The sequence below is a fragment of the Kryptolebias marmoratus genome, linkage group LG23 (genome assembly GCF_001649575.2).
Source record: "Kryptolebias marmoratus isolate JLee-2015 linkage group LG23, ASM164957v2, whole genome shotgun sequence".
NCBI classification, from domain to species: Eukaryota; Metazoa; Chordata; class Actinopteri; order Cyprinodontiformes; family Rivulidae; genus Kryptolebias; species Kryptolebias marmoratus.
Genome location: NC_051452.1, coordinates 8,312,823 through 8,330,621, shown reverse-complemented (window position 1 = coordinate 8,330,621; position 17,799 = coordinate 8,312,823). Strand labels below are relative to the sequence as shown.

General features: G+C 41.7%; 1 protein-coding gene across 2 annotated transcripts in view; it reads right to left on the bottom strand.

The window, feature by feature from the left end:
• Positions 1 to 17,799, bottom strand: part of LOC108242198 (microtubule-associated protein 2) — a 56,868-nt gene that overhangs the window by 14,926 nt on the left and 24,143 nt on the right. For both annotated transcript variants that reach the window (XM_037973871.1, XM_037973872.1), the window contains exons 2-5: positions 17,680 to 17,737; positions 10,427 to 10,484; positions 2,507 to 2,684; positions 1,436 to 1,510 (exon numbers count right to left, since the gene is read on the bottom strand). In XM_037973871.1, the coding sequence (XP_037829799.1) occupies positions 1,436 to 1,510; positions 2,507 to 2,645 (214 nt within the window). In that variant the 5' untranslated portion in view covers positions 2,646 to 2,684; positions 10,427 to 10,484; positions 17,680 to 17,737. The remainder of the gene's footprint in view (positions 1 to 1,435; positions 1,511 to 2,506; positions 2,685 to 10,426; positions 10,485 to 17,679; positions 17,738 to 17,799) is intronic.

Here is a 17,799-nt window from a genome sequence, read left to right as displayed (position 1 = left end):
GCCGCTCACCATGGCCATGAAAGTCATTAATTTAGGGCTTTTAATGATTTTTTTGAACCGTTCTTTATCCAGGGTGGGATGATTATACGACATACTACCACAATGACTTGAAAACAAGGTAAAGATTGAGCTGTTTGACCTTTGACAGTTCATTTAAACTGTCCAGCATGGTGGTGGTAGCATCATGTTGTGGTACATTCTTCAAGCATGCTATCGTTAGACGTCCCAAAGTCCTCAACTAAACTGAAAATCTGTTGACTACGATTAGAAGCCGGGTCTGTGCCAGAAAACCAACCAGTTTAAATGAACTCTACCAAGAGGAGTGGTCAAATATCGAGCCTCAAGATTGTTGATAGATATAAAGAGCTTGTGGTCCAAAGAGACGTTTCACCAAATATTAGATGAGGTGTATGAACTTCAGCCTGTACTGTATGTATAATTGTGTCGTACAATCAGCCCACCCAGGAAAAAAAATGGGTAAAATAAAACCCTAAAAACTCTAAACTAATATAACATTCATGTCGGTGATGAGTGTCTAAAACCTTCTGACCACTGTATTTACAAAACATCTGAGCTGTTAATGTATTTTTTTGGATTAAAACCTGTCTGAAATCTGTTTTTATCAAATTACATCATATTTTCAAAGATCAGACATATAAAAAATGACTTAGAGATTCATCTGTTTAACGTCTGATTGCTGCTAACCATGGAGGACAGTTCTGTCTTGTGTTTGTCCCCCGCAGACGGAGTCTTAGTCCACCGTACTGGACTGCAGCTGACGGTGAGTCCTTGTTCTTCCAGCTGAAGCTAGCTGCTAAGCTAAGCTAAGCTAAGCTCACTGATGCTGAAAAAGGAGCAGCTGAAGTCCAGGAAGGTGGAGTTGCGATTCATCCAGTAACCTTAAATTGAATTTAAGGCAACATTTAAAAACATTCTTGGTTACCAAATCCTGAATGAACTGAGAATCTGCACCAGGACAGACAGGACTGGGTCGCTAGTTAGCAGCGAATTAGCTTCCAAAATCAATCCTGTATACAGGGCCTCTTGCTGGAAAAGTGTATCGTTTTATTCTTTTGTGATTGCGTGCAAAAACGAAAGAGGTGAAAGTCAACTCTGGGGTTCACAGAACGAGCGAAGGAACAACAAAGGGTGACAAAGAATGGAGTGAGAGGGCTCCAGTGGCGACTTGTGGACTTCTGCTTGAAGGAGAAGTGGTTCACAGCCCTGATATCTACGGCTGATTGTCAGCGAACTGTGAGCAGGGCTGGATCACGTGGCACGTGCTCCTCCAGGTGATAAACTGATCAGGTGGCGTGCAGGAAATAAAAACTCTCTGAAGTCAGTGGTAGTTCGTGTTCGTGCCACTTTCACCACCATTCACATCCCGTCGGGTTTGAGGAGGGTTTTTTTTTTTTTAATTTGAAAGTGTGTGTACCTGGTGCCACGGGCCCAATCTGCTCAGCGGACGGAGAGGGGGGAGGGGAGGGAGGCAAATTGTCCGAGTCGTCCACTGCGAAGGGAGAGAGAAAGACAGACACACCTGGTCGACGAGACGTGGATGGGAGGAAGGAAATGAGATACAAATAACTTCCGGGAGCAAAAAATACTTTACTGGGTACACACCTGGTACATGTCTTACCTGGTACTGGTATGTACCTGTTTACCAGGTAAGTACACGGTACTTTACCAGGCACAGACCATATATGTACATATTTATCAAGTAAGTACACAGTTGGTACCAAGAAAGTATCGTGTACTACACTCAGATCTGGTACTTTACTGGGTACAGACATGATGCAAACTGTGTATTTACCAAGTATGCACCTGATACTATTGTGTATGTTTTTTGTACTTACCATGTATGTACCTGGTACTTGGTTGGTACTTACAGAGTACATACCAGTTATGTACCCAGTTAGTACCAAGTACAGACCAGGTACTTCACTGGATATGTACCTGATACTTACTGGGTATGTACCTGGTACTTACTCGATATGTACCTGGTACATACTGGGTACTTACCAAGTACATAACAAGCACATACCCAGTTATTACAAAGTATAGACCCGGTACTTTACTAGATATGCAACTGGTACTTACTGGGTACCTAACAGGTATGTACCTAGAGCTTACTGAGTACACACCTGGTACTTACCTTGTACATACAGGGAACTTTCTTGGCACCAACCTACTCTGTACCTTATTTATCCTGTCATAAGTACACATCAGGTGAGTACTGGGCAGTATCGTGTACTTCTACCTAACTGTGATACTGTTCGGACAACAGCAGAGTTTTCTGCTGTTCTAACTGCAGCTGCAGAGGATCGTTCAGCAGCGGCTCCAGTTTCGGTGCCTGAAGGGGATTGATTGGCCCTGATGGACATCAGAGCCAATAAAATCACTCACAGCTGCGGCGCTGATCTGGAAATGTGTGTGTGTGTGTGTGAGAATCGATGTCCCTGCTCTGCATGCACATGCTTCTGCACATACCAGCGGATTCGCCTACCTGTCGATCCAGGGTGTGCAGCCGCCCCGCCGTGGTAGCCGTTCTCCCTGTAGGCGGAGCTGTAGGCGGAGTAGCCGTTCTCTCCGTTCTCCTGGCCGTTGGAGGCCCAGCGCTCGTCTGGCTGCCTGCCGTCTGCCATTCTGGGAAGCCGGGGAAGGGAACTGGTCACCTGTTGGGTCTGACAAAAAAAGAGACATTAAAAAAATTTAATTTAAAGAATCAACCACCAGAGGGAGCCGGTGCCACGCCGTTTCTTCCAGCCGGCTCGGGTCTTTGTCTCAGCATCCACGTGCTGATACAGAAGGCAAAAACCGACAAGATAACTGCATCCTACCACTCATGAGTCTCCATTTTGCATATTTAAAAGACACAAATTACCAAAAACACACAACTAACAGCTGCTCTGGCAAAAATCGATCTGTAATGAGAAAAAAAAACGCCCTAAAAATTGAGATAACGTGCAGAAATGAGCCCACAAAATCAAAAATATGTTGAACACACCCTTCAGATCCCCTCAGCAGAGATAAGGGGGAGGTTACCGTGGCAACTGCAGATGGGTTGAACAGGCTCGCCCCGTTCAGGAAATAAGAGCGCCGCAAAAAAAAATCTGCGCAGGAAACGGCGGGATTGCTCTTTTCAGCTGGATGCTAATGAAGCTAATAAAAGCTGCCGTGTTGGTGCTGATTGTTAAACAAGCTCAGCGGGCGGCGGGAGCGTACAGAGCCTGGTGGCGTGCAGCTTCATTATCGTCAAGCAGCTGCAGCTTTTTTTTTTTTTTTTTTACTTCCGGCAGGAGAAGCGCTCGGCGTCCTCCCAGCGCTGCAGGGTCGACGGGCTAACGGGGGGTCGTGGCGAACGTCCGGAGGCGCTCCCAGACGCCGGCTCCGGACTTCAGCTGCAGCGCGGATGGTGCCACACCTCCCGCAGGAAGGGACGCCATTCCTTCGCTGACAGAAAGTCTTAACCCTCCGGCTGTCCGTGGGGCCAAATCCCCCAAACGAAGCGTCAGTTGTAAGACTTTTAATCGGGCTCTAAACAAGATCATTTCTTGGCCAGGCTGGCGTTTTATCTGACAGAACAGAAACTGATTCACTAAATAAACAGATAAAGCAACTATTTCAGTCCGAGGCCCCAATTCGGTCAGTTTTACAGACACTGAGCTGAAACTTGGGGTGCCTTAAAGAAAATCCTAGTTTTTAATTATAAAAAAAAAAAAAAAATGGACGTATACAAAAACTGAATGTTTTAGGAAATCGTGTTCTTTATTAATACCTTTTATAAGCTTTTAGTTTGGGAGCTTATTTATTTATTTTACTTTAGCGACAAAAATGACTTGCTAACTCAAAATCCAGCTTAGCTTAGATTTGTTTTTAGCTAAATATGTGAACAGTTTATTACATTTATTAATTAATTTGAACTTTTATTTGTCACTAAACAGTCTATACTTTCTTCAATACTTTTGTTTAATCATTAATTACTTTTAGTTAGCTTCCGTGCCAATTAAGCTAACTTCCCGGTGGCTGATTAGCTCTGAAATAAAACATTAATTTGGTTGTTTGGTTTGACTTGAAACAATATTAAGCAAACTAGATAAAAAATATATTTATTTTCTTAATCGTTTAATTTTTTTTTGTATATTTAAACACATTTAGCATCACTGAAGATGCTAATGACAAAATAAATCAAAGTTTAGGCTTCCTTTTTATGACCTAACCTAACAGATTTAACCTAAATTTTTATTTTAAAAGATTTAAAATTTGGTGTAATTATAGCTGCAGTTTTGTCTTTTTGTTTTAAAGTTAATTTTTTATGAATATAAACCAGACAAAATCCTTATTCTGAACCCTGACCTTTACGCTGTCTCGTCCTTTTAACTTCTCTAACTTTTAACGCTAAACTTAAACCAAAATGTTTATTTTTCTCCCCACAGTTTGGGGAGGTCTGGCCTCTCTTCAAACCCTGCTCTCCAGGCAGATCTTGTCATCCTGCCGGTAACGCGAGCCGACGTCGCCCTTTTCTCGTTGCTCCCTTTCAGCTCGTTGTTTTCAGCGCTTTCTCGTGGCTGAACCGGAACATCTTTTTGGACGAAAACACCAAAGCTGAAAATCAGTCGAACGGGAACTTCAGATGAAGAGCACGATTACACTCATGAGCAGAAACAAATGGATAAATTGATTTTATTTCCCTTTTCGTACATCTAAGAGCTCTGTAGGACGCAGGAAGCCTCTCTGGACGTGATGTTTCAATTTTACTTAACTATTATGTTGCCTGAACTTTAAATTTGAAAGCTTGGTAGGTTGGAAAGAGTTAAATCCGGAGCAGTGGGAGTCAGAAAGGGCTGTCAGATCTCATTAAATCTCTGAATCGATGTCTTCAATTGAAGCTGCCAGCAGGCTTTGTTTCAGATAAAAGGTGTGGCGTCGAGCCAAAGACTTCCTTACTGTTCGTCAAATTCTTTTTTTATTATCTTTCAACAACAGGCTGGACCTTCTAACGCCTCCCTTCCCTCCCCGTCTGCGCCTCGCCGAGCTTGCCCCCCTGATCTGGGTCAACCATCACGCCTCCACGGAGCGCAGCCGCTCGCATCGGAATGTCACGATTCGTTTAGGAGGGAGGATCTCGGGCAGCCTGTTTCAGCCGACCAACCTGGCCTTAATCCTCCGGGAGACGCTGGGCCGACGTGTCCCCCGAGACGAGGGACGATTCCTGCCCTCCGGTTGTTTACGAGTTTATTAACTAACTACACCAACCAAACTAACTCAATCAACCAAACTAACTCCACCAACCAAACCAACCAAACCAACTAAACTAACTAAACCAGCAAAAGGAACTAAACTAAGCAAACTAAATAAACCAAACAGACCAACCAAACTAACTCAACCAACCAAACTAACTAAACCAATCAAAGTAACTAATCAAACCAAAGTAACTGAACTAACTAAACCAAACTAACCAACCAACTAACCAAACTAAACCAACCAAACTTACCAAACCAAACAAACCAACTAAACCAACCAAACTAACCTAACTAAACCAACCAAACTAAATAAACCAACCTAACTAACCAAACTAACTAACTAAACCAACCAAACTAACCTAACTAAACCAACCAAACTAACTAAACCAAACAAACCAAACAAACTTAACTAAACCAACCTAAACTAACCAAACTAACTAAACCAACCTAACTAACCAAACTAAACTAACCAAACTAACTAAACCAACCAAACTAGCAGCTGTATTTTTTTACTTAAGTGAATCTGATTCATTCATATGGTTCAAACCAAGTACAAGTACTTACATTTGAGTACTTTTACCAGAGCGAGTACTGATAAATGTCATTACGCTTCTTACAGCTACTTTTTAAAGTGCGTCTGAAAGTCGGTATAACTGTAGTTCAAAACTAAAACTAGAACAACAGTAGCTGAAAGCTAACATTAGCGAAACAGTAGCTGAAAGCTAAAAATTGGCAGGAGAAAAAGTAAAAGCTAAAACTAAAACTAGAAGAATGCTGCGTTCTGAAAGTCTTAGCTGAATTTTTGTTGAAGAAGCTTAAAGTGAACAAGCTGAACAGGAGCTAAGATTAGCATAACAGTAGCTAAAATATAAAATTAGCCAAACAGTAGCTAAAATCTAACATCACAGAAGCCTAAAGCTAAGATTAGCATAACAGTAGCTAAAATATAAAATTAGCCAAACAGTAGCTAAAATCTAACATCACAGAAGCCTAAAGCTAAGATTAGCATAACAGTAGCTAAAAGATAATTATAGAAAAAAACAGCTAAAAACTAAAATTAGAAAAACCATAGCTAAAAGCTAAAGCTAGTAAAACAGCAATAAAAAGCTCCAACCACCAAATAGCTGACAGTGAAAATTAGAAAAAGTTGCTACAACCTAAAATGAGCACAAAAGAAGCCTAAAGCTAAAATTTGCATAAAAGTAGCTAAAAGATTATATTAGCCAAACAGTACCTTAAAAAGAAAATTAGCCAAACAAAGAGTAAAAGCTGAAACTAGCTTAAATTAAAAATCCCCATTCATTTCAATGAAACAAAAAATGTAAATAAAGTTAAATATTTTGAAACTGTAAAATTTACAGGAACTAAAGTCACAGCAACCATCAATTAAAAGAGCCGAATATTTTGATTTATTATTGTTTGTGTTCTGAAGCAGTTAGATGCAAAAAAAAAAAAAAAAAAAAAAAGGTAAATAAAGTTGAATATTTTAAAAAGTATAAAAGTTAGAAACGCCAAAAGTCAGAGCAGCCATTTCCTGAATGAGCTGAACGTTTTGATTATAAAAATAAAATAAAACAGCATAAACTATAAACAGGAAATCTATGGCGTGAACGTTAAATTCAACCAGTTAAAGGTAAACATGTTGCTGCTGAGGATGATGGGTAATAGTGGGACTAAAACGCAGCTGAAGGGACGACTGGGGGGACGGGAGACGAGTCCTGACCTGATATCAACCCGACGCAGCGGCCTCCCCCTCGGATCGCTGACTCAGCAAGACGTTGGGGGGAGGAATTAAACACAATCAGTGCCATCTGTGGAGCGTGACTGAAGTGTGTTAATGGTGAACCTCGGCGTGTTGAGGAAGAGGTCGGTGTGTGTGTGTGTGTGTGTGTGACGGTGTGTGTTATACACACTCACTGAGGATTAGGAACCGTAATAACTGGAATATGGGAGAACTCTGATTATATCAGGCTTCAGTGAGTGAGGGAAGGAGATGTTGTGCTGTCCTTTTGTCTGTGTGTTAGCAAAATATCTCATGAACCATCAGATGGACTTCAATCAAACTCCCAGAAAGATCTCCTTTTACCTCGTAAATTAAAGGTACATAAGTTATTCTGATTTAAATCAAACGGTGCAGTCTGTAAGAGTTTACGTTGTTATGCAATTCTGAAATGCAGGTATGCATTCAGTGTAAACAAAGACCATTTATCTGCATATTTTACTCAAGAATTCCCCCAAAACATGTACAAATACATAAAAAGTGTTGGACGTCTCGATCCCAAAAGTTGCCTTCATGGACGTTGATGCTGTTGACCCGCTTTCGGCCACTTTAGGTGTGACAAATTCAGCTTCTAACTTTCTAATTCAAGGACATATTCACCATCAATATTTAAAAAAATGTATATTTTTGAGCAGTCTTCATGACTTTGCGGTGAGTACCTTTAATTTTCAAATCATCAGCTCTAGTTTGTCACTTTTAGTTATCAATTATCATTTGTTTTGGTGCATTTCTGCCATAATTTAGATTTTTCAACAGTCCTATTAAATATCACAGTCTGAGAACCCGAGCTGTACCATCGAGGCCACTTGTTTGATACGGATCTATCCGTGAACGTACTGACCGGAAGGCTTGATGGAGGCGGCAAAGATTAGTCATGTTTTACTGTTTCTTATTCAGTGAATAAATCAAACAAAGTGCATTTTGCAGGTTTGTCTGAAGGGGAACTGATGACTGAACTGCTTTTATTTCTCTTTCATTTCGGCATCCAGTCCGATCGGTTTTATTCGACACCTCGGGGTGGCAGCGGTGGTCAGGGCTGACTCTCACCATGTCATCGATCCGGAAATGGATCACCGAACCCCGCAGGGGCTGACACAATTGGAAGCAGAGCCTTTAAAACCCGAGAGGCGGTTCCCCGCTTTGGCTCCTGAGGTTGTTCTGTAACTCGGGGATTTGTTTGGTTGGACCGTACCACTGAAAGGCAAAACGTAGGCCATGATGATTCTGCCTCTATCTTTGTGTGGCTGGCTGTCCATCAACAATGAAGTCAACCCAATTCAAGATGGTTGCCACAGCTAAAACGGCTATGACTCAGCCGGCTTTACAGACGTTGAGCCAAAACTTGTAGCGGTAGTTGCTGAGAGTTGTCCCCAACACGTACTCTGAGGTCTTTTTGTGTCGAGAGGCGTTATTTCCAAGGTTCGACTTTAAACGTCGCTGTCGTCCATCTTAGGCTTCGTCCACACGAAGTCTTTACGCTCAAATCCAAGTTTTTGTTCTCCTGCTCAGATCTGATTTTCTTGCGCGTCCGTCGTTCTCGTTATAACTTAAATACGACCGGCATCGACCCGGATCGTTCGGTGACGTAAAAGTCGGATGAAATGTGTCACAACCGTTGAAAAACATCAGAAATGTTTTCTATTCAGCACCAAAAAAAAAAAAAAAGAACAAATCAGTCCTGAATAAATGTGTCTGGAGTTGGAGCACAGACACTGTTTTCATAAAGGGTTTACCTGAGACTTTAAACCCTGTGACCCTGAAATCAATCGGGATCATCCCCGACCCAGGAGGTGTCCAGCTATGGGTTATTAATTTAAAACTCAGACAAGAAACTGTACACAGACAGACGAGCAGCGCTGTAGCATTTATTGGTGTCAAAATAAATAAATCTGCCATTTCTGTGCAAATACACTTAACATTTCTTACATTCTAAAGACTTAACACCCTTTTCTGATAAACTAAAGTTAAAACCTGCCCAAAAGTGCCCATCAATCCTAACTTTTTATGTTTTCTCTCAACATACTTCAGTGACACCGACGTCCAGAGGTAGATCTCTGCAGCAGAGTCGGGATTTAAAGCTGCGAAGACTTTTTAGGACAAGGTCACAAACACCCAGACCTCTACGTTTTGTTTTTTTCTGTGTTGCAGCAGGAACACTTCCTTTATTTCCATGTTACCCAGCTGCCTACCAGCAGCTGAAACAGTTCCCACAGCTGGAAGTTCCCCCTAAACGTCCTTTTATTCAGCCCGCACCACCGCCGCTGCAGCCGCTGAGGTTCCCCTCGTGTGACTCAAACACGTCTGTTTCAGCTCAGAGACGAGTCCCCGGCTCGAGTCCGTCCCCCAACAGCCGAGCTGATCGAGCCTCGCGGGGACGCCGGGAGTCATGGAAAACGTCCCTGACAGCCACGGACAGGCTTGTTTTTGTCCTTTTAGACACTGAAATGCAACGACAGCTGGTGATGCCTAATAATAATAATATTATTATTATTATTATTATTATTATTATTATTAATAATAATAATAATAATAATAATAATAATAATAATAATAATAATAATAATGGAGTGAACGCTTTTGGTTTTTGGACTTTAGCTACTTCAGTGGACTTTCAGCTGTTTCAGACGTTCAGCTCCTTCAGAACATCACGGCTGTGACTTTTGTGTCTTTTAACTTTTATTCTTTGAAACATGAAACTTTATTTACAATTTTTATATCGGTAAATTGACTGAGGACTTTGTTTTTCTTTAGTCCTCTACTGGTGTCTCCTTTATCTTTGTCTCCTTTTGCATCCCTGTTGTCCTTTTAGTCCTCTAATGCAGCCTTTTTGTGTCCTTTTAGTCTTCTTAAGCGTCCTTCTGTTTTTTATGTCTCAAAAATATATTATTATTGTCTCATGTCTCCTTAAATGTCCTTTTTGTCTTTTCATTTCTCCTTTCTCTTGATGCATATTTTTGTTTTTGTCTTCTTAAGAGTCTCTTTTGTCTTTTTATTTTGTCTCCTTATATAACCTTTATGTCCTTTCAGTCTCCCCATTGTTCTTTAAGTCATTTAAGACATCCATTTTGTCTCTTCATGCATCCTTGTTGTCCTTTTAGTCTTCTCATGTGTCCATTTTGTCTTTAATCTGTGAGACTTCTATAAAAGTTAATAAATCTGTGGCTCTTTTTGATGATATGAAGGCAAAGTAGAAATGAAAAGATTCAATGGTTGAAACTTTCTACATTTTTTGTTTCGTTTTTAGATCAAATCAAATCTGACTAAAGACAACCGGTATAAATTCTGGTCACACATCAGACAAAAACACAAATAAAGCCTCTTATGAAGGATTCAATTCCAGTTTTTTACTCTAAAAAGCTGCAGGACTCAGAAGACAAACTCCAGTGTTTCAGAGTCGACTTACCTGAGTTTAAACTCTTCACTGATTACTGGAACAGAAAGGCTGAACCGTCTGCAACGCCCTGAGTGAAAAATGAGAGAAAAAGGAGGAGAAATCAACGGTATAACGTCTCCAATCTTCCAACAAACTGGCTCTTTTGTTACGAGTCATTTTGTGTCCGAGCTCGTGAACGTGACTGAAGACGGAGCCGGGGGACGAAGGGTTCGATCAGGGACCAGACACGAAACAAAACAAACAAAAAAAAAAAGATTTGTTCGTTTATGGAGCTTCTGGGACTGAGAGGAGGTAAAACACGGAGCGTCTGAGGGAGTTCTGGCACCAAAACAAGGATTTAAGACGAGACGAGGGAATGAGGCTGATTTAACCACAGAAAGACGACAAGACGCCGCAAAAAAAACAACTTTATTGATGTTTTTTCAAGTTTAAATTTTAGACTCTTAATGGCTGCCGCAGCTAACCGAACTCAGCCAACAAAAACTGTCTCTAACTCAGCCGGTTTTACAGATAATGAGCTAAAATCTGATGTGGTAGTAGCTGAGAGTGATTCACAACTCACCAAAACACCTAAAACTTGGTTATTCCTCAACATAAAGATCTTAGATTAAAAATCTGGCCTGAGAGGAGGCGGACAACGTTTTTTTTTTTACTGATTTTTATCCCTCCAAAGCTCCACTGATTCCCAACAGCCCACCATCAAAGATCTGAGCAGCGTCCTATCTGATCTCCAAACTCATTAGTTGCAGATTTTACAGGATGCGGCGCTGATCATCTCGGCGTCCCCGCCAAATTTTAGCCACCGCACGCCTTTTTTTAAAACCTTTAAAAGGAAGTCGCCACGAACGCGCGGGAAAAAAGCCCAAATGGGTCAAAATGGAGGCAGAAAAGGAGCAACGGAGGAGGAGGAAGGAGAAGGAGGTCAGAGGCCGAGCTAATCCAGAGATTTCTCCTCTTCATCGGGAGCAAGGCTAACAGGAAATTAAATCTGAGGCCAGACCAATCTGGCTCGACATTATTAGAATGAAACAGGAGAGACCACAGGAAGATATTTTACTGGTTTTTAATAAAAGATGCTCTCTGGATTTAAAGGCATTTTTTTGGCAAATGATACTTCAGCTATAATTATCCAAGTCTTGGCTCCAGACTGAAGCTGATGCAGAAAGCAGAAAAAAAAAAAGAGAGAATAAAAACGCAAAAACGACCGATTGGTCAATTAATTTGGACGATTTTTGCCTTTTGTTTAAATAACTGAAAAATGTGGAGACGGAAAGCTAAATAAAAGGCATCATTGGGCAGAAGTATTGCTGCATTTCATATAATATTCTGTTTTCAGAGCCTTTCAAGGCGGTGTTTATTTCCCCTTAAATGTTGCCACATTCGTAAGGAAACTTTATTTGTATGTTGAGCAGCAGAGTCGAGTTTCAGGGTTTAAAAAACTCGAAAAATCTTCTGTCAAACAGCTTTTTCTGCTACCGCCTCTTGTTTTGGGGGTTTGTTTCTTGGATTGGATGATTGAAGATGGAAGAATCAGCACATCTCAGCACCTCGGTAGCATGCGGAAGAACCATACACAGCCACTACAGCTCGGCACCGCCCCCTTTTTGACAGAACAACAGCTTGAAGTTGCCCGAAAAGAACGGGACCTGATCCGGATCAGTCAAATGTGGCATGTTTGGAGGAAGTAGCAAATGAAGCTGTTCGGCAGAGAAGATTTAGCGAGTTTTTTCACGATGAACCCTCTGCTGCTCAACTCAAAATGCATTTTCCAAACAAATGTTGCTCCATTAATTGGAAAATAAACATTCTTTCTAACAGTAGTGGATTTATTGCCAAGAAGTATCGTTACAAGAAACAAATAATCAACTAAACACGAATGTCTCGACTTTTTGTGCTAAGTTTAAGAAGCTAACCAGAATATTATGCTAACTTTTCAAAATAAAAGCGTTGTATATACCAGAGAAAAAAATGGTAAAACCCTAATTCCAAGCTTTTTGAGTCCTGTACAAATAATTGTTTTGATAAGATGGAGAATATAAGGAAATCTACTCATCATCCACAATGATTTTCTTTCTTTTTCAAAATCTAGGAAATTGTAAAACATATGGATATTATCATGTTGTTTTTGGCTCTTGGTTTGGCCTGATTTCTAAAAAATCAGCGTTAGAATCCGCCTTCGAGAAACTCTAATTGGTCGATCCGTAATGAAAACACTGAATCAAGAACTGCATCAGGGTGGATAATAAACTCATTTTCAGCACTTAATTCTCTCCTTGGCGTTGGCTGGATTTGTATTTGTTCTTCAAATCGTCTTGGATGTACGACGCTCTGAGACAGCAGCAGTGAAAGCTGTTTTCGCTTTTTAAAAACGGATTCTTTGAGGATCTTTACAACTTTTCGGTGAAATAATCCACCAGGAATTCCCTACGGTACGAGCCGAACGTTGGTTAAAATGAACGACTCAGTGAAGCGAATTGGGAAAAACTGATTTATGGTCATAACGTGGATCTTGTTCGGTCTGTGTTTGAGGTCCAGCCAGCAAACCTGACAGAGTCTCTCCTCCAAGATCTCTCTCTGCTTCCTCCCTTTCCAAGTTGGCCACCACCCCCCCTCCACTTCCTCATCTATAATTCACACACACAGACCCCCAACAAACACACACGTTATAAATACATCAACTCCAAGATGAGTGGGATATTTAAAAGCAATTACTCCATAAAAACCATTTCCTAAAATCAGTCAGGGAATCTAAGAATAACTGCTCCACTTATTAAATTACGCTTGCAGAGGAAATCTAAATGTTTGTATCTATAAAAAGTATTCACCCTCTGGGATGTTTAACCGTTCCATTGTTGCTATAGATCAGTCACGGGCAACGAAAACGACACAGGAAACGCTTTAAAGACAAAAAAGGTGGATGTTGGAACTCGGACCTGCGTCCGCCCGATCCTCAACCTGACCGAGTTTGAGCAGAAAGAAAAGGAGTCGACATCCAGTGAACGCACCGCATACTGATCTAAAGGGGGTGAATATTTATGCAGTCACTCATTTCACGTAACATATGTTTTATTTTAATGGAATTACTCTGTAAAAATTGATTTCACTTTGACTTTGAAGTAGTTTTTTGCTATTTATTTGTCAAAAAAGCCAGTTTATATTGAACAAGATTAATGTATGGTGGCAATAAAAGCAAGGGGGTGAATACTTTTATGGCTGCTGTATGACAGAAGCTCCTTTATTATTCTTTAATGTAATTTATATGGAGAAATCCATAATCTAAGACAGATTTAAGCCATTTCAAACCAAAATCAGCTGGTGGCAATGAGCTCCCAACTTTTTTTTTTCTTGCAATTTGGAGTCTCAAACAGAGAGCGTGTGTCCATGCTCGGAGAGAGAAGTTAATTGGGAGAACTTGGAGCACAGAACCGTTTATGTTAATGCTTCCACTAAGTCCGATCTGACCTCGGGTCAGGAGCTGCAGCTTCAGAGGAGAGCAATATCCTGTTTGAGACAGAAAACTGTGGGAACTGTGGGTTCGGACTTTTTCTTTTTTTAAACAATAATTTCCATCGTTGCTTCATGGATGTAAGCAGGTTTAATGTAAAAGCGGGCGGTACCAGGTGCTGGTTGCTGTGCCCTCGAGGCGACAGCTGCATTTCAACGTTAGGACAGGTGGCAGAACTGTTCTGCATGGAAGTGTTTCAGTGGCCTGAAAGCATCGCATGGAGATTCATCAATCAACGAGTTAGCACGGGATGCTTCGAATCGCTGCCCGCAGGCTCTCATGTCATTACTGAGGAATTCTTTCACCGTGAAAAGGCTGGAAAATCTTTTTAAAGGCAGGACTGTGGATGTAAATCCTGGCAGGCCACTTAAAATGCACATTTTTGCAATAAAAATGTGTAAAACCAGCAAAAATATTTGTTATTTTGCTGTCATAAATGTTTTATTCTGATGTAATCCAATCTATTAGTGACATATAACCATTTAAATGGGCTGATCTAACTTTTGAGAGTATTTTTCCTGCTTTTCCACCTTCCCACAGGTTTACCACATTCCTCAGAGAGGCTACAAGTATGTGTAACAGCTGCAGCTTTGCTCCTCGAACATCTGAAAACTTCCATCACTACGTTGCACAAAATGGCTGAAACTCGGTCAGTTTCACAGATACCGAGCTGCAGATTGGTGTGGTAGTCGCTGAGAGTCCTTCACAACACATAACCCGAGCGCAGCATCTTCGGTTAGAGTCAACCGTGTCTGTTAGCGAAATATCTCATGAGCCAATGGAGGGATTTTAATGAAACTCTCAGAAAGTTAACCATAACTGATTCGCTTTGGAGTCAACCCGAAGCAAGATGGCCGCCACAGTTATTCAGCCTTGGTGAACACAAAAAACGAGAGCTAAAGTCTGGAGTGGTAGTAGCTGAGAGTCAAGCACGACTCATAATCCGAGCGCCACCTCATCTTGTTGGGATTATTTCAAGCCGTCGTTTCTTCGCAGTTTTTTAAATTTAGAAACATCTTCGTCAGTCGGCCGCGGGAGCATCTTCTGCCTCGCTCTGAGCGCAAACAAACGAGGGAGAAGAGGGGGTTAGGAGGAGGATGGGGACGATTCGGGGTGGCGAAGGCTGCCGTTTGTTCCCAAAAGCGAGGACGGATGGAGGGCGCGTGTGGACCCATCCTATGCTGCGTTGGGTCACCAGCTCGCCTCCGAGCAGCCCGCCGACCATGGAGGCAGACGGAAACTGAGACGGAGCAGGGGGCGGGGGGCGTCCTGTCAGCGTGGACGTGACAGACGTCTCGGTGACTTCTAGCTGACGGTCATAAACACATCTGATCCTCGCTTTAACAGCACAACACATGAAACGTGTTTGAATGATTTATTCTGTTGACGAAGAATCGGATATTTATGATTTTTTTTTTTTAGCAGAAATAACTCTGTGTGGGCGATCTGCGTAATGTTTCTGATGGAAGAAGTTGATTTTTTGTTTTTTATTTTGCGCCTACTCTTCCATTCACCTCCAGCTCCAAGACGTCTGTGGATGACTGTTGTTCAAAACCTCCCACGACATCTCGGTTCACTTCCAACCTGGACCGAGACTAGGACCGCTCTTTGGAGGAACATTTTCCCACTAAAAGGTCAGTTTTAGCTCTAAATTTACCCACCTCGCAAAGAATTTAAAACACTATCAAGGAGCATCAATAATAGCTGAATAAACGAGGATGACGTACAAAGAAAAAGGCTTGTTTCAACTGTGAAGCACGGTGGTGGCATTGTTATGGTTTGGGGCTGTTTTGGTTTTTCCTTGCAGACTAAAGACTTGGGGGTTGTGATTCATCCTGAGACCCAAGGGAATGATTTAAGCCCAAACCATGACAGTTACGCCGCCGTGCTTCACAACCGCCGTGACGCTCTTTTCATCAAAACAACACTTTTTGTTCGTACCAAAAATGCCTAATGGCGCTAAACCCAATCTGCTCCATTTCATTTTGATGCATTAACAGCAAACGATTCCTGCCAATTACACTTAAACTGTAACGTGACTTTAACGTTCTGTTTTAGGACAATTAAAAAGTTTTTAAACAGCTTAAAGGTGTAAAAAATCATAACACAACATTTACAGCTTCATTAGTCGTTTAAAAACATCAGCTTACACTTTCAGTACATCAAAAAAAAAATTATTTCCGTTGCAATACCTCCGTATATTTGGCTAATCTAAACAGGAAGAAAGGAGTGTGGAAAATACGAGTTTATTGTAGCTGTTATTATTATTATTATTATTGTAATATTCAGCCTGAGTTTAAATCTCACAGGGCTGTGACTGTCCGCGACTCGTTGGAGACAAAGGTGGAAGAAAAAACGCAAACTTTCACTTGGAGTGCAACTGCATTGGTACTTTAGGCACCTTTGTACGCATGAGCGACTAAATCGTGACGTTCCCGCAATTTTCAGTTGCAGTTTAGTCACAAAGCGCCTTAATTCTGTCTCAATTTGTTCTCCTTTATGTCTCTAATCCAGGGGTGTCCAATCCTGGTCCTGGAGGGCCACGATCCTGCAGGTTTTACTGGTTTCCTGCTCCAATGGTTGAATGACCTCTTCATGTTCTGCAGAAGCCTGTTAATCCTTGATTGAAGTCAGGTGTGTTGGAGCAGACAAACATCTAAAACGTGCAGGATGGTGGCCCTCCAGGACCAGGACTGGACACCAATGGTCCAGTCAGGCACAGTTTGGTTTCATACGACACCAAACCCTCCCAATGAGACTGAGAAAATATGTTTAGCAAACACTTCGAAACCTTTTTGGAAACTTCCTTTGAGTTTGCCGTTCGTAAATTGTCACCAACAGCTGCAGTTCTGTGAAATACAGGCTTAACTTACGGCATCGCCCCTGTTCCTCAGAGGATTTATGTGTTTAATTGCACGAATATGTTCAAAAATGTCACAAATTTACTTTTTTTGGTCAAGTCAAACAAACATATACAGTTTGAGACATACAATAGACCTCTCACGTATGTTGTTCACCTAAAAATAAAGGATTTTTTTATGTTTATTTTGTTGTTGAGAGAAATTGACCATAATGGGTTTACTGTTCTGGTGTTTGCTGATACGCTGAGGGTGACAGGAAGTGGAAACAGTGAGAGAACATTGTCAATAAAAAGTGAAATCAGATCAAGAGATCAAGGATTGGAAGAAGAAGGAGGCGTACAAGACAGGCAGGGGGTAAAAAGGTCAAAAATTCTTAAAACTGCATCACCACCTGCTCCATAAACCCGTCCCGACCAAGCTGTCAGCGGACTTGTGACAGTCAGATCTGCCAACGCAGAGAGACAGCGTAACGTGTCCCGCGGTCTCGCTCGGCTCCGTGTCACTCCTGCCGAGGGAAACCGGCAACAATCTGTTGGCCGGGAATCCCAAACCACCGACGACCACATGCCGTCCCGATCTCAGCCTCCAAGGATATCGCAAAAATGTTTGTGACTTGAAATACTCCAGGCGGATGAATAATCAGCGCTGTCTAGACGCCAGAGAACGCCACAACTAAAGGTCACCAAACCCCAGAAGAAGAAAAAAAAAAAAAGCCCCCCTCGGCTTATCAGAGCATCGGCTCTTTCAATTGTTTGAATATGACAGCAGCAAATATTTAGAATATTTTAAATTTTCTGCAAACAAAAGCCGGAAGATAAGCAGGGAGAGACGGAGCCGGTGCTGAAAGGAGCCCTGGGTGTCCACGGGAAAGTGTGACACACGGTGTGACATCTTACCTGGTGGAGCGAGTCCAGCTTTTTCTCTGCAGAGAGGAGGCGAAGGAGGCAGCGGCTTCTGCAGGGAGAGGAGAAGAAAGAGGAGGTGAGAGGGAGTCGCGGGGGATGACCGATGCTTTA